This window comes from Coffea arabica, chromosome 3e, assembly GCF_036785885.1.
Source record: "Coffea arabica cultivar ET-39 chromosome 3e, Coffea Arabica ET-39 HiFi, whole genome shotgun sequence".
Classification (NCBI taxonomy): Eukaryota; Viridiplantae; Streptophyta; class Magnoliopsida; order Gentianales; family Rubiaceae; genus Coffea; species Coffea arabica.
The window spans coordinates 45,569,171-45,592,902 of NC_092315.1; the positions used below are offsets into that span (position 1 = coordinate 45,569,171).

Here is a 23,732-nt window from a genome sequence, read left to right on the forward strand (position 1 = left end):
TTTTTGTGCAGTTTCTTATAAATTTAAAATGCCATCGAAGATAGGGTACGTAACTGTCTTGTCTTCAAACATTGAAATTCTGTAATGTTGGTCAAGATAGAATCATCAAATTAAAGAACTGGAATAATTCAGTAGGCTAATTATCTGCAAAATGGAACGAGTTGACAGCAAAGAAGTAGCTAGGCTGCAGTGTGGTTTGGAAAACCAAATTGGTACAAAATGGAATTTGAATGGAGTTAGGAGAGGAATGGTGTTAAGAATATAGCAAATTTGAAAAGCTTAATATTTTTGTGAGAGTTTATGTGATATTAGCTACGTTCATGGTATATGATAATGGAAGTTTGCACTGTTAATTCAAGGTGACTGATTTTGAGACAGATGGTTAACAGAGGTCAAATTGCTTCTTCAAGAAACTTGCAAGGACTCCCAACATTTGGGCATCAATTCAATTGCAATGATCCCTTAGCAATTGAATTGATGACTGAGTTGTAAGGTCTCCATAAGCATCACATTTCCATCTATGAGAATCAGGTTCAGATAGCACAGGAATTATATTAGCAAGCATAACTTGAATCAAACTCTCCACCTGAGTGGTCCCTTGAGACCATTGCGAATTCCCAATCTGAATGATAGATACAGAGGAAATTTTAGCTGTCAAATTACTTGCAAACTGTCTAACCCCATAAGGGCCATAAGCAACTGACCGTTGTCTGTCACCAACCTCATAACTAATGTCTTTTGTCTGTTATCTTCTCCAACTCCATTAAACCTTGTTCAAGCATTAACTCTCTTCAACTCCAGTGAATCTATATTCCCCACCCCACCCCCACCCCCAAAAAAACACCTCCAAATTAAGAAGAAAAAAAACTAGAATCCGTTGGTCGGTCAGTCCGTGCCTTTGCTGTCCAGATATCAGAGAGCACCAGACAAAGTCAAGAAAAATTTGTGATGCAAGTCTGACCAAGATGATTGATGAATGTCAAATTCCACATTGTCTCAGGTAAATAATGCAAATATACAGGTACATCAGGCCTCATACTTTTTCGTAAATAGCCTATTCCAAACTACAAAGCAGATTAAGCAGCCGCAATTGCATTCACTTCCAGATTTGGTTAACTTCCAGGAGCCTGCGACAGTAGAGAAATTCTAATGCAAAAGGAAAATTGAAAAGCCCGGAAAATGGATCCATAAAACATAAAGCTTTTTCCCCTGATCTGAGTCACCACTGGGAGCAAGCCATGAACAAGAACAATCACCGCATTAAATGGGCATCGCGTCGAACTTTGCCTCAAATTACACCAGGCAAACACTTCGCGCATGGAGAGACTGGAGCAGTTTGAGACCTGCAACATAGACAAATCTTAATTGGCTTTGTGGTCGAATTAGATAATAGATGCATCATTCACATACAAAATGGGGAATCATTGACAGCAAAAAACCCAAAGCATTGGATAAGAATCAACACATGCCAAAAAGAAGCTATAAAAGCTAGCTTTGGTTTTGTGTATTTGGTGTACCAACATTCCCCGTTGACTAGGCTATCCTTTTATGCAGAGATATTCCAAACGTGGTCAGAATAAGAAATTATTTCCAGCGGCCAAGTTTAGTGAGTCCCAGGCCCCCTTGCTCACTAGAAAGAAATTATATCCAGAGGTCAAGTTTAGTCAGTCCCAAGGTTCCGTTGCTCACTGGTCAATAGATGTCAGACCAACTAATTTCAGCGCCATAGTAATTTCTTTCCTCACCAGACAAAAAAAAGCTGCTGATAGACTATCTAATTTCTTAAACACTTACTTTGGAAGCACAAACACAATAGTCCAATACAAATCAATATTTAGAACACATTTAATGAGCTGAAGTCTGCCCACATAATCTGTCATGACCAGGGTCCAAGGGCTGGCCCAAGTAATTTTTGGACCGAAATCCACTGGCTCAAAATGATTAACCCATATTGCCTAATAGCCCAAGGACCCAAGTTCTTATACCTTTCCTTTCATTTTCCCACCACCGATGTGGGATGCCTCATAATCAGTGCCTCGACAGACCAAATCTATTATCTTGTTTTGCTATCATAACCGTCCAATCAGTAAAAGACAGCCTGAAGAGATAATTGGAAGTCCTAGACAAGTCACAAGCAACTGTCCAAGAGGCATAAAAACACTCATGCAGCTGCATGCTCCTTCCCTCTACACCAGCCAGGAAAACAATTGAAGTAGCTTTAACAACTTCAAAAGCTTTATCAGAGGTAGCACATAGAATAAGGAAATAGTGCGAATGAACAATAGGTGACAATTTCATATCAGCATGCTTAGGATGGTAATCAAATTCCTGATTATTAATATTCCATTCAAACAATTGAACTGAAGATGTGTGGTTATTCTACAAACACCTCAGAGGCTTATTTAGACACTTAAGAGTTCCCAAAATCATTTAATGCACTTTATATCGCGCTTCTTTTTCTTCTTACTCAGCTATCAAATCTTCATTTTCTACTTCAATATGATGCTCGGCAGAGGTCTGCCATCATCCCAAATGCAGCACTTGGACCCCATGCAATCTTGACATGCAGTAAATTCATGATATTGCTAATTCACATTGCAAAGTGTAATGTTTTCTCATTCATACTACTTAAATTACTCAAAAAGTTGTGCATAAGATATTTAATAAGAAAGGTGAAACACTTGATGAATGATAACTTCTGTTGTATACTTGTTTTTTGTCTTTTTTTTTTTTTAACTTTCTCCCTCGTTGTCAGATGTCATTACAGGTAGGCTTGTATAACTGTATCAGAAATTTTCTCTCTGGCTGATCCTGGATTTTGCCATGTCAGATTGTTGGCCTATTATGCATGTCATGTCTATCAACAAAACTAATCCAATCCAGCACCTTGTTACAAAAGAGATGCTCAATAGTTTTATAACGAACTGCAAATTCGCAATTCTCTTTTTCTAGTTGTTCTTCACAATCAGGTAGTAGAACGTTACAAATTTAATAAATGAGCTCTGTTCACATCTCCATATTAAGTACACAGTGATAATTATAGCTTTTAAAGAGAGAGATTATTATTTATTGCCAGAATTTACTAACCAAGTACTCCTACTGATTTAATGCATGGAATTGATGAAAATGCCCACAGATGGTTCAATAAGATTATTGATCTTTTAGAAATTTCCTTTTTAATTTTCACAAAGTTGTGGCACTCAGTAAAAATAAAAATAAACAGCATGATAATTTATTGAAGACAAAATGGCATGTATTTTAGACACTAAAGCAAATAATTACTGCCACAATCTCTTTGATCTAAGTAACCATAGGAATTTGCAAGCTTGGCAGCACTCTGAAGAATATAACTCAAGTTTTTGGGGCCTGATTCAAGACAATTGTCAAGATGACTGACTAGCTTCATTGGGAATTTGGCCATTGACCCTTTATGCAACCAAATAAGGATCTAATTGCTGTTTCTTCAATTAAGACTTTTAGTTCAGTTTCCTAGTTAATCTAATCAAGAGGAGAGAATGCCAATCTATTGGCTCTCATGAACAAAATGGAAACTGGAAAAGGTCTAGAATATGTTGTAAATGATACTCAAGACTGTAGTTTGGGGCAGATGAGTATAAGAAAAGGAAGGAAATGCCCATAATAAGCTGGAAGGCACCATTGGATAGCTTATCTCAGGATATTGCATCTATAAAATGTAAAGACATGAACAGCAGGCAGCACCATGTTGATCTCATGGACAAGAGAAATTATCCTTAAATACAAAAGACAATAATCCAATTTTCCACAACAGAGAAAAATATTTAAATTGCAATTATGAGCATCAAATGATTCATTAGTTTTTTGTTTAATTCTACTTTATCCTATTTTTATTTTCAATATGCACTCAAAATTGCTTGGATCAGACTTCAGAGAGGCAAGCTGAAACCACATGAATACCAATTTTTTCACCTTACAAATTTAAAGCAGAAGGATTATCAAGCAGCACTTCCTCTCTCTCCAACTCTCTGGACCATGCAGGTTGGACTTTGTCTTGCAAAAATAAGAATAACAGTTATATCACATATTCTTTTCTGCAGATTATGTCTTTCCACTATTCATCAGTTTTGAGGGTACTCTACCTAAAGATTGAAAGAAGTACCTTGCTCTGACAGGTGGAGTAGCAAGAGAAATTTTAATTCAGACTGAAACATGAAATTTCAACACAAGAAAATTTCAGAAACTTCTTCTGGAAATAATATGCTCAAAATATTAACAACGAAAAATCTTACAAGGATTGTAGGGAAAATAAAAAGAGATTCACATATTACCGACTCTAGAACACTCAATCATGGTCGGAAACAACATAAGCAATTGATTTTTAGAAATTGAGTAATATGACTTGCTTTAAAAACAGGAGCTGGAGGAATATAGGAGAAATCAGGAGCAATTAAAAATGAATAGTAAACGAAAAAGTAGCAGCAAAACTCACTCAAGTAGTTGCTACAATTGCATTCTCATGCTGCATTTTGTTCCATGTGATATCTGGATCATATTCATGTGGACCAATCTTGTTGCATTTGACTTTCTCCAAGTACTCCACCTTAGGAAACATTGTTTTTAATTCTTGCACGTCAATTTTCAAGTTCTTCAGATACTTCAAACGTAAAATTTTAACTTTCCAGGTTTGTTCACCTTGGTTCTTTAAGCTTTTGAGTTCACCTCCCCTGATGTAAAGTTTTTCCAAAGATATCAATCTGCCAGGCCCTAACCATTCAGGCCAGGTTACTATAGGGATACACCTGAGATCAAGTTTCTTTAGTTTTGGTGGAACTGAGAATGGACTCAGAGCAGCATTTGTACTCGACTGCGACAAAACTATTCCCCAAGATATCACAAGAATTTGAAGAGCCGTGAAGTCCTTCAAGTTTGAAAACTCCCCTTCTGTTAAAGCTTCATTCCCTATTCGTATGCTCAATTTCCTTAAACCTTTCAACTGAGCAAGGTCACTTACCCTGCATGGATTTCTTCTGACGATTCCTATCACAAAACCCTTAAGTACTTGAAGAGCAGAGAGCTCTTCAATACCCTTTGGCATGCTTTCGAGCAGGTAACATTCTGATAAATCCAAATGGGTAAGGTTCCTCAGTGCTGAAATATCAGAAGGCAGTTTCTCTAGATTGTGACATGCACGTAAATCAAGGATCTCAAGGCTTATTAGGTTAAGCACCGAAGGAGGTAGGTTAGTCAATCTAGAAACGCCTCTGAGGCTTAGATATCTTAGGGATGTCTGACTTCCCAAACCATCCAAAGAGACTTCATATTCCACTTTCTTTTTCTTCTTCGACTCAACTGTCAAATCTTTATTTTCCACTTCAATATGATGTTTGACAGAGTTTTGCCACCGGCCCAACTGAAGAACCTCAACCCTATTCAACTTCGAGAGCCAGTCAGGTTTAAAACCAAGATATTGATCATTTACGTTGAAAACCATAAGAGTATCCTCGGTCATTGTGCTGTATGAATCACTACCACCCGCCAATAAGAATGCACGACGATGACCATTGCTAGGCATCCCTGAGGGAGTAAATTCAAAAAAGCTAAGTCTTTTTGCAACCAAGATCAGCATTCTTCGAATCCAAGGGTGCACAATAAAAGTGTTTATATTGGGAGAAAGGTTCTCAAATATGGGGATTATGAAGCTTTCATTTATCAATTCATTAAAGACATCTTCTCCAACCTCCTCTGCAGTCTTTTCTGAGGTTTTAGTGACCATACCCTCTCCTATCCACCAGTAAATAAGGGGTCTCTTCTTTATGATGCTATTCTCAGGAAAAATTGAAAGGCACAAGGAGCATGCTTTCAATTGATAGCTCTCCAGACAGTCAAAACTTTTCTGAAAATTTGATATTGCTTTGCTGGCATAAATTTTTTCCTCCACACCAAGTCTCAACCACTCTTCAGATATTGTCTGATCCTTCCTAAAAGCCTCCTCAGAAGGGAATTGCATCCCAGAAGAAGGCATCGTACGTGTTCTATCCATTAGCTGCCTTTCCACTGCCGAAAATAGCTGTTTTACGGACACAACACTCTCACTGATGCGCTTCAATCTATTAAGAATCTCATTAGCCTCGTCATGCTGTTTAAAGAAAACATCATCATCGATGTCTTGCTCCAAAGTTCTGAACTGTTCCATGAGTTTCCCTTCCCAATGTTTTATCCTGGGGAACAAGCGTTTCATGCTGCCAAGTTCAATCTCGATTTCTTTGAATTTCAAAACCAGAGGGTCTCCCTCACTGTTCTCGCTGATACTCCCTACTACAAATTGCTTAGCTTTTTCCAGACGAGCCAGTAGTATTGGGACAATTTCCTCGGGTTTTCTTTGAGCTGGCATTCTTAACTACAGCAACAACTCTTCCAATTAGCTAAGAAAACATTAGCAATCAAATCTTCAAAGATAAAACTTTTATATGCTTAAAACAAACCAAGACAATCCACTATACTGCTGATTAATAAAATCCCACATTGCAAATCAAGATTTACTTCAAGGTCAAAGAACAGTTGCATACAAAACTCAACCATTTCAAAAGAAAAAAAAAAGTCAACTTTTATTTTTTGGGTTTTTGTTTTATAGTTATATTCACAACTAGTAAATGTCTGAGCGATCAATGAACCAAGAAGAAATTTAAACTTGTTGGAAGAACATTAAAGTACCTGGGAACCTGCAGTTTGGAACCTTTAAAAGGGCTTCTTCTTCTTCTTCCTCAATTGTGCGATAGGCAGACTAGACGGGTAGTAGAGAATATATTATACTTTTCCAATTTAGATTACTACTTTGAGAGAGAAGAGGTTTCAAGTTTCAACGAAACAACAAATGAGAAGGAAAAGAAAGAAAGAAGAGAGTAAAGAGACTTTTCTTCTACTTAACCAAAAAGAAAAAATAAAGAAACTTTTCTTCTGTTTTTCCAGTAGAATAAAGAAAAAAAATATAGAAAGAAAGAAACGAACGTGGCCTGCATCGGAACTTGACGACGGCGACGAGAAAGAAGTAAAGTGGAAACTGGAAGTTGCTCTTAAAAAGGGGCATTAAAGCGATAAACTTACAATCATGCCCAAAACTTTTCTGTTGGGCCTTTAGTGTTTTAAATAACTACAAATGGTCTCATAAACTTTTTTTAATTTCAATTTACAGCCTTGATTTCCACATTTTTTCAACTATGTCTGAATAATTTATTTCTAGAGTCACTACAGGGTGATTATAAAGTGTTCCAAATTCGTCATTAAGGCAACTATGGTGCCATATAGCATTCCACTGTCTCAGCTTTTTTTATATTCTTACTCATAATAAATTACACCCTATGCGCTATAATAGTATGAATCCACAATTAAATCAAATATTTATTTTAATAATACATAACTCATATCCCATAAATAAATTAATTTTTTAAAAAATAATTTCATTATTTTTAAACATAAATTATTAAACTTTCATTAAATTTTTTACATTTTGGATTTTTTATTTTCTAAAAAATAATATTATTAATTTTGCACATTTTGTAGGAATACCAAGAAATGAGAAATTTGGAAAATTTTGGAGGTTTTAATTTTGTGAGTAGGATGAATTTTCTATATTTGGAGCATTTGACATATTTCTAAAACTACTAAAATTCTCATCCATAATCACAAAATATTGAAATTTTAGAAAATTGTGCAAAGAGGTTGAGGAAAATGAGTGAGAGAGTAAGAGAAATAATAGAGTAGGATATTGAGATATATATATATATATATAAAGTGTCTTGTGTGTTTATATAAAGAGAACAAAAAAATGACGGTTGCCAAAAAAAAAAAATTTGTTTTTGAACGTTAACTTGCACCATGAAATTTTATCAGTTGTCTATGTTTAACCAAATTTATCCGTTGCAAAAAAGGCCCACTATCTCCTCTTTTTCAGCTGCATTTACATGCATCATTTTGATGATGTATATAATGGATCTGTATCCATGACACTTCATTGGAGTTGATCTCATGGTAACATCACAAAGGGGCACGCTTAGCTTGATGTTTATAGTAGAAACACGAGTTCTTGGAAGATTATTGAGGATTCTTGGGACTGTCGTCCAACTGGGGAGATTTATTATGTTAATTGGAAGCTCCGTAGGAAAAAATGGGAAATATTTCTTATAATGGGGAAGATTGCTAGCCTTGATTTGACGAATGAGATCTATGGAGAGGTGGAACAACCAAAAAATGAACGTTATTGGCTGTAGGAGGATGTCTTTCTGTGTTTTGTCACTATACACATCTTTGGATTATGAAGGAATATGTTGGAAGGAATCTTGGACAAAAGTGATTTTGGTTACTGGATTGTCTTATGATCCTGCATCACACTACAAACCATTATTTGAATCAAGGGACGGCCTAATTGTGAGCATGTTTAAGAGGTGGTTGGCACTTTACAATCCGAAACATGAATCCCTTGCATATTCTTGCATTAACAATCTGGAAGATTAATCTGAGACAGTGATTATGTATGATGAAAGCTTAGTTTTGCTCAACAACCATGGCAGAGTGTAAAAGTCTACCTATAGCAGTTTCCTTTAAAAAAAAAAAAAAAAAAAAAATTCTGTACTAATGGGAAAATGCAGTATTGCTTTAAGAACTTCAATATCCATTTAAACTATTTCCCTGTTTGCAACCATTAAGATTTCCCACAGGTCTATAAATTTTTATATCAGATTAAGAATTCTTATGCCACTCATCTTATCATGCAAACAATGAAGCTTAGCTTAACTTCAAGGTTTCCACAACTTTGAACTGATGATCGTGGTTTCTAGGCAAATTGTTAGGCACAATCATGTGGAATTCTGTTTTCTCTGTTTGTTACGGGCTATTAGCATTTTTATGGGGAGGGATGAGTCTGGAGGCCTTGCAAATGAATGGATATACAAGTAGATTTTGGGGAAAGATTGTAAATTATTTGAGATATTTTTACTGTAGTACTTTTTGTGATGTGATGTATGTAAGAAAAAAAGGTAATTGGGAAGATAAAAGACTGTATTGGAAATTGTAATGGTGATGTAAGCAAATATATTATGGCAAATAATCTCCTGTCCAAACAAACTCATTGTTTTTATTGTTATATGAAAAGTTTTATATATACAATTTTGGAGTTCTATTGCTGGGAGGGATAAAATGGTCATCTCTTATCGCCAGGAAAATCAGTAGGTGGATTTTGTTTTCCTCAATCCTCATATGTCAGTTCTCTTTTTTTTTTTTTTGGAAAAAATTGTTCTTTTTTATTTTCTTTTAAATTCTGTAGACCTTATATGACCGTTATTGAATATCTTTTTCTTTTTTTCTTTTTTTGGATTTAGGTTTTCTTGCTGCATGTATTTTAAAATCCTAGCCTACAGAACTCTATCTTCCCAGTAAGCATATCAAGCAATTAATGTGTTATATATATATATATATATATATATATATATATATATATATATATATATATATATATATATATATATATATCAAGCATATATATATATATCAAGCAATTAATATGCTTGATATCAAGCAATTAATTTTTTATAATTTTACTTTTTATTATGAGAGTTTATATATATATATTTATAATTAAAATTAATATTTGATTTTTTTAAATGTCATATATTTAAATGGATGGAAATTATTTTGAACATAGCATATTAAGAAAATTTTGGCCCCCGAAAAAAAAAATCCTGGCTTTGTCACTGATAGTAAGTGTAGAAAGTTTTGTAATTGAGAGTTTGTTTGGTAGTTCACCTGAGTATAAACTACCTTCTTTGAAGCCCTTCGAAGATATGATCCTTGGTTTTGCAGCTGCATTCTAATCAAATTATCAAAATGATGAAAATTTCTCTGAGTTATTATCTATACTTTATCTCCAAGTTTTTCATAATTTCTATTTTATGGGGAGATTTATTAGTCAAAGAATTTCAGTTCTTCGGGTTACCTTTGAACTAAGAAAAAATCTTAATCTTAAAAAATCAGACCATCGGATACCTCAGAGTTTGCCTCCAATTTAGTGGGAAATCAGCTTTAATTAATTAGGTCAGTCAAACTGGTGCATTTCCAAATCACGGCTTTCCTTAATCTCGAGCCCACAATTCATCCGTGCCCATCTCAACAAATCTTCCAATAACAACGATTACAATCACCATAGACTGATTTTTCATGTTCACCCTAGGAACATGCATGACAATTATGGTGATGAGGCCCATTATTTCATGCAGTGCTCTCTACTCCCTGTACTATACCAACATTGAATATCCCTTTCGATGCAAAAGCCGAATTAGGAGTTAGTATAATTTTCAGATCGTGCGTTCTTCTAATGGATTGATACGTGTTGCAGTAGACAGAGATAGTTTCTTGTGGAATTCAGCAATTAGAAAGTCCGCCGAACTTGGAACGTCCTGGCTCGATTCTTGTAGGATATGGGTTTGGCTTTGATGAATGAATCTAAGGATGATTATAAAGTGTTCCGAATTCGTCACTACGGTGACATTATGATGGGGCAAAACTGGCCGGATGTTTACAGCAGAAGCTGGCAAGGTGTTAATGTTGAGAACAGATCCTCTGTCCAATATTTTGTGTCCAATGTGAAACTACGTAGTTTCACTTATTATATCTGCTAATGTAGCAACTAAAAATAGGTGGCTATTTGGTTTGCCGTATACTTCTTTTTATTTTTTCTTTTTTGGATTTCCTTTGTTTACACAACTTTGTTACAATTCCCATCTTTTTTAAATATTCTTTTGTATTTGAAATCCTTAATACTTTGTTTTAAAAAAAGATGAGAATTGCAACAAAGTTGTGTAAATAAAGGAAAGCCAAAAAAGAAGAAAGAAAAAGAAGTACAAGGCAGCCAAACAGCCACCTATTTTTAGTTGCCATATCAACAGATATAATAAGTGAAACTACGTAGTTTCACATTGGACAGGAAATTGGACATTAAATATTGGACAGAGGATCTGCTCTCGTTAATGTTTACTCCTTCCTTCACACTACCTCTACATGTTGAAGATCAAATTTGGGCTAATTTCTTAGAATATACGTGAAAAAAAAAAAAAAATCTCTCAAATATAGCTCACCGGGGGGGGGGGGTGTTTCTCAAAAAAAAAAAAAAAAAAATTTCCCTTCCTGCATCTAATTGGCAAAAGACGACTGCAAAAATTTTAGCTTGCGGTTCTGTAGCCTTCTATTGATTCTCCTCTTTCATCTGTGATATTAGGAGAAACCTCATGTGAGGTTTCGGATATTATCCCTAAATTTAATTTTTTTATTCTATATTATGAACCAAATAAAGAGATAAATACAATTTTAAATTATTTATTATCGAATACAATAAGTACTTATTGAATTATGTATCAAAATAATATACTTAAAATCACTTAATAACTGCTTTTATTAAAAGCTCTATTAATAGAAATTCTTTTTAATAAATTACTGCAACTCTAAATGGCTCCTAAAACAGATAATAAATTGAGCTCATTAAGCAAAATATCTATCTTAAGGCCTTTGACTGTGAAAAACTACTCAATCTTTTTTTTTTTCTTGTTTTCTAGTCTTTAGTTCTTCGGTCCATTGTAATTGTACATTTTGATTAAACTAAATAAATCTGTATGTTTGACGGAGTGCAATGGGAATGGTGGGAAAAATGATAAATTTCACCCCTAAACTTTTTCACTAGTGCTGATGTGGTCCCTAACTTTTATTCCTAACTAATTTGATACGCGAACTTATTTTGCAGTTCCAATTAAGGCTTTGTAGGGTGGTGCCACTACCTAAAATCGATCTGACTCCTAATTGTTCAACTAAATAGGGGTATTTTATGAACGTCACTCATGTAACTGTAACAAATCAAATAAATTTTAAGGCTTGCCCACCAATTCTTGTAGTATTTTACTTTCACCCCAACACTAAAGTGCTGGCCAATTCAAAGTCATGTACAGAAGAGTTTACAGGGCAGATAGGTAATTCTAGATTAATGCATTAAGAAAGGTTGACTTTTCGGTGTTGACTATTACAAATTACAAAAAAAAAGTGGGTTAATTACATTTATCTTCCCTGAGGTTTGACCAAACTACATATCAAACCCACTGGTTAAGTCAAACTACGAAAAGATCGCTAAATCTCACAACTTAATAATAAACACACCCTTGCCATTAGTTGACTAGTGTCGGCCAATCAACTGTGTTAGTACTATTGACACAAAACTATTATGACATCCCTAAAATGCCCACCAAAACCGGACGTTCTTCTTCCATCCCAACACCAGTTCTAAGCCTTTTCCGATAGCAAACCAGTAACAATTGGAATTGCCAATTCCAATCTATTTGTCTCTCTCTCTCAAATCTTTTTTTTTTTTTTTTCGAAAATTAGCTTCAAAATCACGCCAATCCAGCAAAACATGTGTTTATATTCAAGCCAAATTCTCTACAAGGAAATTGTCAAGCTCCACGTTTAATAAATGAGCACTCAGATTCAAGGGCAACGCCACACCTGAGATTCAACCAAACATGGATTAAGCACAGATAAGAATAAAAAAACAAGCAAGACTTGGTTATGGACAAAAAACCATATTCAAGTCCCCAAAGAAAATTTTATTAAAGCTCACCTTTTCTTTTCTGTCATTTGTGTTTTATCAAAGAGAAAAAAAAAATCAATGGAGAAAGAAGTGGCAAGGCACAGGTGGAAATGGAGAACTAATAATTGTCTAAGGGTTTGTTTGATAACATAAAAAAGTGCTGAATCCGAATTTTTTCAGAAATTCAGATGTTTTGAGTGTTTGATAAATAAAAATCCATTTGCTGAACTTGTTAAGTAGTGCTGAACTTGTGTGTATTTTTTTTAGCACAAGAATCCTAACTGAATGCTTAATTCTGATAGGAATCAATAGAATTAATTCAATTACCTTATCTTATCTACCAAATCTACCCTTGTTTGTTAATTATGTTCAAAATTCTTATCTAATTAAACAATCTAATATTCTCTATCTAATGATTTTCAATTTCTTTTTTCTCCCTTTTGAATGATTTTCACATCTTCTCCATACTCCACATATAATATATTTCATCTTTTATATTAATTTGATTTAAAAATAAATATTATCATTTTCATACCTAACATTTTTAGCTAATTAAATCATAGGTTCTATTTCTTTTTTGGATGAAAAGATATAAGGGCAAATTTGTCAAATTTAACTTATTAAGTATTCAATTATAAATGTTTATCAAACAGTATCAATAGGTTTGACATTAAAATTCAGACATTCATATATTTTTTTTCAATACTTAAAATTCAGCAAATTAATTGTTTCAGTATTCAGACTTCAGAATTCAGATTCAGTTTTATCAAACGGAACCTAAGTCGATAAACATTGACAAAAATAGGAGGCGTTGGGCTTTCAATCTTTTTGCCTCTATCTTCCTCTCCTTCTCTTTTTGTTCTCCTTTCATGCAATAGATGGTTTTCAATTTTGCAAACAACTTTTTTTTTTGGGTGAATTTAGTTAATATCCTGCCATGTCTTTGTCAGGATGAACCATGCTGACGAAATCATTCTCCAAGTCCATGAGAAGATCGCAGGGTGACGCTGTGATGTTGGGTGATGGAGATGATGGTGAAGGATGCGAAATGATGATTGTGGATTAGCATGGCAAAGAGCTCTGCTCTTCCTCATCCTTTTTTTCTTTTTAAATCCATTCCCTTCTCTTTTTTTTTTCCCTCTTTCTTTTTCCTCCATAACAGTTGGTTTTATTTATGTTCTTTTTCTTAATTCTTGTTACTCCACTATTTTTTTTTTTTTATATTTGTTTTTTTGTATTGGGCTCTATCTACTGGGTCCTGTTTTTTCTCCTTTTGTTAAAAGACATGTTCATTTAGTGTGTCTCAAATTTTTTTTTTTAAAATCTCTTACACTACGATTTTTCAGTCATTTTCACATATCTATTAACAGAGCTTGGCAATGGTTATGAACCGGGGGTAACCATTATTTGATCAAACTATAGGGTTCTTTTAGTAATATAGACAAACCCTAGGGAAGGTAAATACAATTAACTCCAGAAAAGCTAACGATTTCACCTTCTCCCAAGCACAAGAGAGTCCTTTGTATGTTTTCAATAGCCTGGGGGTTTGTAGGTACTTGACCCAATATCAAATGAAATAGCAGAAATCATTGCCTAGTGCTGCAAGCTAGCAAACATATGTTCGAATCCCATTTCCCATTTATTCAGCCATCTAGTTTCCGCTTGCACCAAAATGATCAGAATAGGCTAAAGCGAACAGTGAAAAACAAGCAAATGGTTTGTCTTGAGCATGAGGATCTCAAAGTTTACCGTCTAAAATCGTGCAAATGGAGTTTCATCAATTAACAGATCCATTATATTCCATTATATTAAAATCGTGCAAAGTTTGTCGTCAATCAGGTTTTCTAAGCCGAGCTTTAATAAGTTGAATTTTTATAAGTTCAAACTCGACTCATAAATTAAATAGGGTTATTAGACTTCGTACTTTCAGATTTCGGATTCAAATCAAAATGTTCAAACTTTGCTCACACTTTTGTATGAGTTCGGAGTTCAAATTGAACTAAACCCAAACTTATAATTAAACACATAATTATATAGAACATATATTCAATAATTATGAATTACTATAGTACATATTTAACAATTTTATATACACATACATACATGCGTGCATATATATCGACACAAACGAGTAGAACCTTAATCGGGGCTGAGGCTTGCAAGACCCAAACTCAAGTCACATTTAATTTGGGTGTAATATTCGAATTTACACTTTGTTCGACCCAACGAAAGATTAGATTTAACGGATCTTTTCAGGTTGAACGAATCGAGTTCAAGTTGACCTAACCCCGTCAAGAGCACTATGTTTCAGTACGACAGTACCTAATAGGCCCAACCCAACTAGTAGGACGGAGTTGGAACCTCCCTTGTACTGAAAAGATGAACATCTTGGGGGCACAGGCATTCTCTAAACAAAGCAAACTATTATCCGCATCTACAAGCAAGGAACTTCTCAAGGGGAAGAATTCTGTGACATGACTTCATAAACTAGAAGATGACATCCAATCTCCATCATCAATTGGAGTAATAAATCCTTTGTTTCATGGACAAAGGGGATGGATTATAGATCTCGATCGAAATTATACAATTGCGCATATCATAAGTTATTTCATTATCCCTTTAATTTCTCTTTGAAAGAGTGTCTAACAAATCAACCCTTAGTTTGTTTCCTCATATCAGAATTTCTACTCTTAATATATAATTAGCATAACTCTTGTGTTAATAACTTCTAAATAACAAAAAGTACTCTATATAGACTAATTCTTTAGTTTTCTTGCATTAAATACTATACAAATAGTAGGAAAACAAAGGAAATTCAATCAACAACTTTATTTATACCAGACGCTGTCACGCTAACCACGTAAGGGCCTTTGCTGTCCAGATATCAGAGTATCAGACAAAGTCACGAAAAGTTTGTGATCCAAGTCTGACCAAGATGATTGATTAATATCAAATTCCACATTGTCTCAGGTAAATAATGCAAATACACAGATACATCAGGCCTCATACTTTTTTGTAAATAGCCTATTCCAAACTACAAGGCAGGTTAGGCAGCTGCAATTGCATTCACTTCTAGATTTGGTTAACTTCCAGGAGCCTGCAACAGTAAAGAAATTCTAATGCAGAAGGAAAGTTGAAAAGCCCAGAAAATGGATCCATAAAACATTAAGCTTTTCCCCTTGATCTGAGTCACCACTAGGAGCAACCCATCAACAAGATCAATCCCTACACCATGCAAATACTTGGCGCATCGAGAGACTGGAGCAGTTTGAGACCTGCAACATAGGCAAACGTTCACTCACTCACACACAAAATGGGGAATCATTGACAGCAAAAAAGCCAAAGCATTAGATAAGAATCAACAGGTGCTAAAAAGAAGCTATAAAAGGTAGCTTTTATTTTGTATATTTAGTGTACCAACATTCCCCATCAAATCAGCTATCTATTCCATTTCCAGAGGTCAAGTTTAGTGAGTCCCAAGCCCCCTTGCTCGTGGGCGAGAAATTATAATCCAAAGGTCAAGTTTATTCAGTCCCAGGCTCCATTGCTCACTGGTTAACAGATGTCAGACCAAGTTTAGCTCCATAGTACTTTCTTTCCTCACCAGGCCCAAAAAGTTGCTGATAAACTATCTAATTTCTTAAATACTTACTTTGGAACTGCAAACACAATAGTTCAATACACATGAATATTTAGAACACATTTAACGAGCTGAAGTCTGTCCACATGATCAGTGTCTTGACAGACCAACTCTATTATCTTATTTTGCTATCATAACCTTCCGATCAGCAAAAGACAGCCTGAAGAGGTTATTGAAAGTCCTAGATAAGTCACAAGCAAATGTCCAAAAGGCATACAAACACCATCACACAGCTCCATACTTCTCCCCAAAACATAGCAAATTAGGACACAGATCAGACAATCCCCATATTCTGTTGAAGTACCCTTAACAACTTCAAAAGCTTTATCAGAGTCAGCACATAGAATAAGGAAATAGTACAAACATGCAGTATGTGACAATTTCACATCAGCATGCTTAGGATGGTAATCAAACTACTGATTATTAATATTCCATTCAAACTATTGAACTGAAGATTTGTAGTTATTCTAAAACATCTCAGAGGCTTTATTTAGACACATCAGAGTTCCCAAAATCATTTAATGCACTTTATATTGCACCTTCCTTTTCTTCTTAATCAACTATCAAATCTCATTTTCTACTTCAACGTGATGCTGGACAGAGGTCTGTCATCATCCCAAATGCAGCACTTGGACACTATGCAATCTTGAGAGGAAGTAAATCCATGATATCGCTAATTTACATTGCAAGGTTTAAATGTTTGCTCGCTTGTACTACTATAATTACTCAAATAAGTTGTGCAAAAGATATTTAATAAGAAAGGTGAAACACTTGATGAATGATGACTTCTGTTGAAGGTGAAATGCTTGCAAGGTGTAACTGTTTGCTCACTCATTGTTTTTTGTCTCTAGTTTTTCTCCCTCCCTTCTTGTCAGATGTCATTGCAGGTAGACTTGTACAACTGTACAAGAAATTTTCTTTCTGGCTGAACCTGGATTTTGACATGTCAGATGGCTGGCCTATTATGTATGTCATGTCTATCAACAAACCAAATCCAATCCTTCATCTTGTGACAGGAGATGCTCAATAGTTTTATAACCAGTTGCAAATTCACAATTCTCTTACCAGAGTTTACTTACCAAGTACTCCAACTGATTTAATGCATAGAATTGAAAAAGATGCCTGCATATGGTTCTATAAGATTATTGGTCCTCTAGTAATTTCCATTTTAATTTTCACAAAGTTGTGGCACCCAGTAAAAATAAAATAAACAGCATTGTAATGTAGTGAAGACAAAACTGCATTTGTTATAGACACTCGAGCAAATAATTACTGCCAAAATCTCTTTGACCTAAGTAGCCAAAGAAATTCACAGGCTTGGCAGCACTCTGAAGAATATAGCTCAGGTTTCTGGGGGCTGATTCAAGATAATTGTTGAAGATGACTGACTCGCTTCATTGGGAATTTGGCCATTGACCCCTTTATGCAACCAAACAAAGATCCAATTGCTGTTTCTTCAATTAAGACTTTTAGTTCAGTTTCCTAATTATTCCAATCAAGAGGAGAGAAAGTCAATCGGTTGGCTATCACGAGAGGAATGGAAACTGGAAAAGGTGTAGAATATGTTGTAAATGATACTACTGTAGTTTGGGGCGAGTGTAAGAAAACAATGGAAATGCCCATCATAAGCTGGAAGGCACCATTGGAGAGCTTAGCTCATGATATTGCATCTATAAAATGTAAAGACATGGATCATGGACAAGAAAAACAATCCTTAAATACATAAGACAATAATCCAATTTTCCCACAACAGAGGAAAAAATATTTCAATTGCAATCGAGGCTGCTAAAGAAGGAAACTCGAGCGGGTCGCCTTTGGAAGCGTTCGCCGGCAAAGCCATGAGCATCAAATGATTCATTAGTTCTTTGTTTCACTCTACTTCATCCTGTTTTTACTTTCAACCTGCACTCAAAATTGCTTGGATCAAAGAGGCATGCTGAAACCTCACAAATATCCTCTTTTCACCTTACAAATTTAAAGCAGGAGGAGTTCTCCAAGCAGCACTTTCTCTTTCTCCTACTCCTGGGACCATGCAGGTTAGATTAACTTTGTCTTGCCAAAATAAGAGTAACAGTAATTTCATATGGTTTTTCCTCAGATTATGTCTTTCCACTATTCATCAGTTTTGAGGGCCGTCTACTTAAAGATTGAAACAAGTACCTTGCTCTGACAGGAGAAGTTAGGATGAGAAATTTTAATTGAGACTAAAAACACGAGATTTCAGCACTAACAAGAAAATTTCACACTTCTGGAAATAATATGCTCAAAATATTAACAACAAAAAATCTTACAAGGATTGTAGGGAAAATAAAAAGAGACACACGTATTACCAACACTAGAACACTCAATCATGGTCCGAAACAACATAAGCAATTGATTCTTAGAATTTGAGTAATATAACTCACTTTAAAAAGGGAAGATGAGGGAATATAGGAGAAATCAGGAGCAATTAACAATGAATAGTAAACAAAACAGTAGCAGCAAAACTCATTCAAGTATTCGCTACAATTGCTTTCTCATGTGGCGTTTTGTCCCATTTGATATCTGGAGCATATGTACATTGATCAGTCTTGTTGCATTTGATTTCTCCAAGTACACCACTTCAGGAAACTTGCGTTTTTATTCTGACTCGTCAAGTACACCACTTCAGATACTTCAAAAGTACAATTTTAACTTTCCAGGTTTGTTTACCTATGTTCTCTAAGCTTTTGAGTTTACCTCCCCTAATGTATAATTTTTTCAAATCTTTTAATACACGAGGCTCTAGCCAATCAGGCATTTGTTCCAAAGGGATGCACCGAAGGTCCAATTTCTTAAGAGTCAGTGGGGCTGAGAAGGTCTCTAAAGAAGCTTCTGTATGTGCTCCACATGATATTACCAGAATTTCAAGGGCTTTAAAGTCCTTCAACTTTGAAAACTCCCCTTTTCCTACAGCTTCATTCCCAATTCGTATGCTCAATTTCCTTAACCTTTCTAACTGAGCAAGTTGACTTAGCTTGCACGGATTTCTTCTAACACTTCCTATCACAAAACCCTTTAGTACTTGGAGAGCAGAGAGCTTATGAATACCTTTGGCATGCTTTTGAGCAGGTAACATTCTGATAAATCCAAATGGGTAAGGTTCCTCAGTGCTGATATATCAGAAGGCAGTTTCTCCAGATTGTGACATGCACGTAAATCAAGGATCTCAAGGCTTATTAGGTTAAGCACCGAAGGAGGTAGGTTATAAAAAGAGATTCACATATTACTGACTCTAGAACACTCAATCATGGTCGGAAACAACATAAGCAATCGATTCTTAGAAATTGAGTAATATAACTTGCTTTAAAAACAGGAGCTGGAGGAATATAGGAGAAATCAGGAGCAATTAAAAATGAATAGTAAACAAAAAAGTAGCAGCAAAACTCACTCAAGTAGTTGCTACAATTGCTTCTCATTCTGCCTTTTGTTCCGTGTGATATCTAGATCATATTCATCTCGATCAATCTCCTTGTTGCATTTGACCTCCAAGTACTCCACCTCAGGAAACATTGTTTGTAATTCTTGCTCGTTAATTTTCAAGTTCTTCAGATACTTCAAACGTAAAATTTTTACTTTCCAGGTTTGTTCACCTTGGTTCTTTAAGCTTTTGAGTTCACCTCCCGTGATGTATAATTTTTCCAAATATTGTAATACACCCGGCTTTAGCCAATTGGGCATATCTTCGAAAGGGATGCACCAGAGGTCCAATTTCTTAAGTTTTGGTGGGACTGAGATGGTCTTTAGAGCATCTTTTGTAACTTCTGTAACTGCTCCACATGATATTATCAGAATTTCCAGGGCTTCAAAGTTCTCCAAGTTTGAAAACTCCCCTTCTCCTACAGCTTCATTCCCAATTCGTATACTCAATTTCCTTAACCTTTTTAACTGAGCAAGTTGACTTAGCTTGCACGGATTTCTTCCAACACTTCCTATCACAAAACCCTTTAGTACTTGGAGAGCAGAGAGCTTATGAATACCGTCTGGCATCCTTTCGAGCAGGTAACACTCTGACACGTCCAAGTGAGTAAGATTTCTCAGTGCTGATATATCAGAAGGCAGTTTCTCTAGACTGTGACATGCACGTAAATCCAGAATCTCAAGGTTTATTAGTTTAAGCACAGAACGAGGTAGGTTAGTCAATCTAGAAATGCCTCTGAGGCTTAGATATCTTAGGGATGTCTGACTTCCCAAACCATTCAAAGAGACTTCATATTCCACTTCAATATGATGTTCGACAGAGTTTTGCCACCGGCCCAACTGAAGAACCTCAACCCTATTCAACCTCGAGAGCCAGTCAAGTTCAAATCTAAGATATTGACAATTCACATTGAAAACCGTAAGAATACCATCAGGCATCACACTGGCTGAAGCATCAAGACCCGCAAATAAGAATGCATGACGATGATCATTGCTAGGCATCCCTGTAGGATTAAATTCAAAAAAGTGAAGTCCTTTTGCAACTGAGATCAGCATTCTTCGAATCCAAGGGTGCACGATAAAACTGTTTATATTGGGAGAATGATTCTCAACTTTGGGGATTATGAAGCTTTCATTTATCAATTGTCCAAAGACATCTTCTCCAACCTCCTCTGCAGTCTTTTCTGAGGTTTTAGCGACCATACCCTCTCCTATCCACCAGTAAATAAGGGGTCTCTTCTTCATGATGCTATTCTCTGGGAAAATTGAAAGGCACAAGGAGCATACTTTCAATTGATTGCTCTCCAGACAGTCAAAACTTTTCCGAAAATCTGATATTGCTTTGCTAACATAAATTTTTTCCTCCACGCCAAGCCTCGACCACTCTTCAGACATTGTCTGATCCTTCCCGACAGCCTGATCTTCAGACGTCTGATCCTTCCCAGTAAAAAGCATCGAATGTGTTATTTCTGTCACCTGACTTTCTTTTGCCGGAAAGAGCTGTTTTACAGATGTAACACTCTTTCTGATGAGCTTCAATCCATTAAGAATGTCATCAGCGTTGCCATGCTTCAATCTATCAAACCAAACATCATTATCGATGTCTTGCACCAAAGTTCTGAACCGTTTTATGAGTTTCCCTTCCCAATCTTTCATCTTGTCAAGTTCAGTCTCAATTTCTTTGAATCCCGAAACTATTTTCTCATCTTTCTTATGGATGGGTTGTAATGCATCCCAAGCTTTTTCCAGACAAGCCAGTAGTGTTGGGACAATTTCCTCAGGTTTTCTTTGAGCTGGCATTCTTAACTACAGAAACAATACTTCCTATTAGCTAAGAAAACATTAGCAATCAAATCTTCAAAGATAAAACTTTTATATACTTAAAACAAACCAAGAAAATATATTATACTACTGATTAATGGAATCCCAAATTGCAAATCAAGATTTACTTCAAGGTTAAAGAACAGTTGCGCACAAAACTTTACCATTTCAAAAAGAGTCAGCTTTTTTACCCCCTATACTTATCGTCACAATTAATAAATGTCAGAGCAATCAATGAATCAAGAAGAAATTTAAACTGGTTGGGAGAATATTAAAGTACCTGGGAGCCTGCAGTTTGTGAAATTTTTAGAGGCTTCTTCTTCCTCCTCCTCAGTTGGGGATCTTCAAATGTGATGTCAATAGGCAGACTAGATGGGGAGCAAAGAATATGTACATTTGCGTATAGCAATTAGTCCCTTGCGTAATTACAAGTTATTTGAAATCTTAACACGAGTACCTGTACAACATAATCCACATATGACCCTTTACGTTACAGGGAGCTATTACAAGTAACTTTTAGGTATTGCTTCATAACTTTATTATTATTTACCCTCATAATTATATATGTTGAGATTAATGCTACCACAGGGATAGAGTACACCTCAAAACAACTCATTCGACTTTTTTTCCAATATATTATTGTTGAAACATAAACAAAAATTGTAATTAATTAATTTTACAAATTGATTGTAAGCTCAAAAATTTTATTATTATTACCTTTAGGTACACAAACATTGAGATCAATACTACCACAAATTTAGAGTACGCCACACAACAATTGCTGATTTGAAAATTTTGAATTCTTTATTAGTCAAACATAAACAAAAATTATAATTAATCAAAAGTTTACAAATTGACTGTAAGCTCGACAAGATATCTAATTGATATAAAATTTACACATAAAAAAGATTTTAAGATTTAACTCGAACTTCTATTGATGACACTAGTTAAATCTTTTTTTTTTCTTTTTAAAGTTTGCTATTGTTCAAAACCACACATCTTATTCAAATATTTGACTCATATTCTCTTACACAAAATACAACCAAAGAAAAGAATATCTTACAGAAAATTAATTTCTTTTAGGTTCTCTTGCACCGGATCAAGGACCTCTACAATTGTCAATGGCAATTATATTTGCAAACATTATTATAACTAATATAAATATTAGATTACTAACTTGTTCAAAGTGGTGCCGAAAAATATGTTAGTGTCTATACTTGTTGTTTTAACTCCTGTACACTGCAGTTACCAGTGGCAAATTGTACATGTCCATCACAAGATAACTGCGAGAAAAAGATTTTTCTCCTTTTGGTATAGGTTAATAAACTGATAAAGGTAATGACACAAATAAATTCCAAAGAAATTTTTTGTGGTATTCCACTGATCAGAAGGGAAAATTCCATGTAGAAGGGTGGGAGACTGTGACTAGTGCTAAAGACCAAGGAAGGTTGGGTATAAGATATACTGATAACATGAATAAAGCAGCCATAGCTGGTTCATGCTTGAGAGTCAAATGAACCAATCTCAACTTTGAGTAAAAATTCTGAAAATCAAAAACTCAAATAAAGCTGGTTCTATCCAGAGAAAGGAGATGGTTGGGTCTACTAATAAAAAAAAAGCCTAAAATTGGGGTGGATTCGCTCAACAAAGATACAGGCTGGATTACAAGGAATGTTAATGTGGAGGAGAATTCGTCTACATAACTTGACTAGTCTAGTAGACCCCTGAGAGACGCAAAGGACAAGGGCCATTTAGATCTAGAGAGGAAGATTTACTGGTCAATCATCCTTTTGGCGAGATGGGTTCTTGGAATTTAGAGAGGTTATCTTTTGTCTTGCTTCCCCGATTGTTCAAAAGATTCAAGTAATTCCCGAACAACATCAATCTAATTCTCAAGATTTTTATAGGTGGAAGGGCCATTATGATGGAACCTTTTATTCAAATCTTACTTCTCCATGATGCAATTACCCCTTGGGGGTAGGTCAGATGTGCTAGCTACCAGGGAGAAACTCAAAACTCTTATTGAATGTAGATCGATGGATCAAATCCCTCAACTTGTATTATTATTCAGGTTTTTTTGCAAATTTCACCAATAGGTGCATAGTTATTCGTTTGGTCCGGTGGCAATTCATTCTCCTCTACGTTCTACATTGACTCTTTTGGATCCACCTCTTTTCCTAAGTATAAAGTAGGTGTAGAATAAAAATTATCATGTCAACAAAAAAATGATGCAAT

At 35.2% G+C, this 23,732-nt stretch overlaps 2 protein-coding genes across 10 annotated transcripts; both read right to left on the reverse strand.

Annotated features, from left to right (window-relative positions):
* Positions 1–942: 942 nt before the first annotated feature.
* On the reverse strand, positions 943–7,076 carry LOC113736925 (disease resistance RPP13-like protein 4). 9 transcript variants are annotated; one of them, XR_003459865.2, is made up of 5 exons: positions 6,691–7,076; positions 4,672–6,376; positions 4,469–4,579; positions 3,949–4,181; positions 943–1,343 (listed from the first exon to the last, which is right to left on the reverse strand). XR_003459865.2 is itself a non-coding variant. In XM_027264148.2 (3 exons), exon 2 carries the CDS (start codon positions 6,368–6,370, stop codon positions 4,469–4,471), a length of 1,902 nt encoding a protein of 633 aa, XP_027119949.1. In that variant the 5' UTR covers position 6,371; positions 6,691–7,076; the 3' UTR covers positions 943–1,343. The 9 variants fall into 9 exon arrangements, 2 of the variants coding, with proteins under 2 accessions (XP_027119949.1, XP_027119948.1); XR_003459860.2 differs by having other exon boundaries at positions 3,949–4,029; positions 4,139–4,181; positions 4,469–6,376; XR_011842130.1 differs by having other exon boundaries at positions 3,954–4,029; positions 4,119–4,181; positions 4,469–6,376.
* Positions 7,077–19,658: 12,582 nt separating this feature from the next.
* On the reverse strand, positions 19,659–21,831 carry LOC113737701 (disease resistance RPP13-like protein 4). The gene is made up of 2 exons (XM_027264887.2): positions 21,778–21,831; positions 19,659–21,482 (listed from the first exon to the last, which is right to left on the reverse strand). The coding sequence occupies exon 2, from the start codon at positions 21,474–21,476 to the stop codon at positions 19,659–19,661; it is 1,818 nt and encodes a 605-aa protein (XP_027120688.2). The 5' UTR covers positions 21,477–21,482; positions 21,778–21,831.
* Between the last annotated feature and the right edge of the window lie 1,901 nt (positions 21,832–23,732).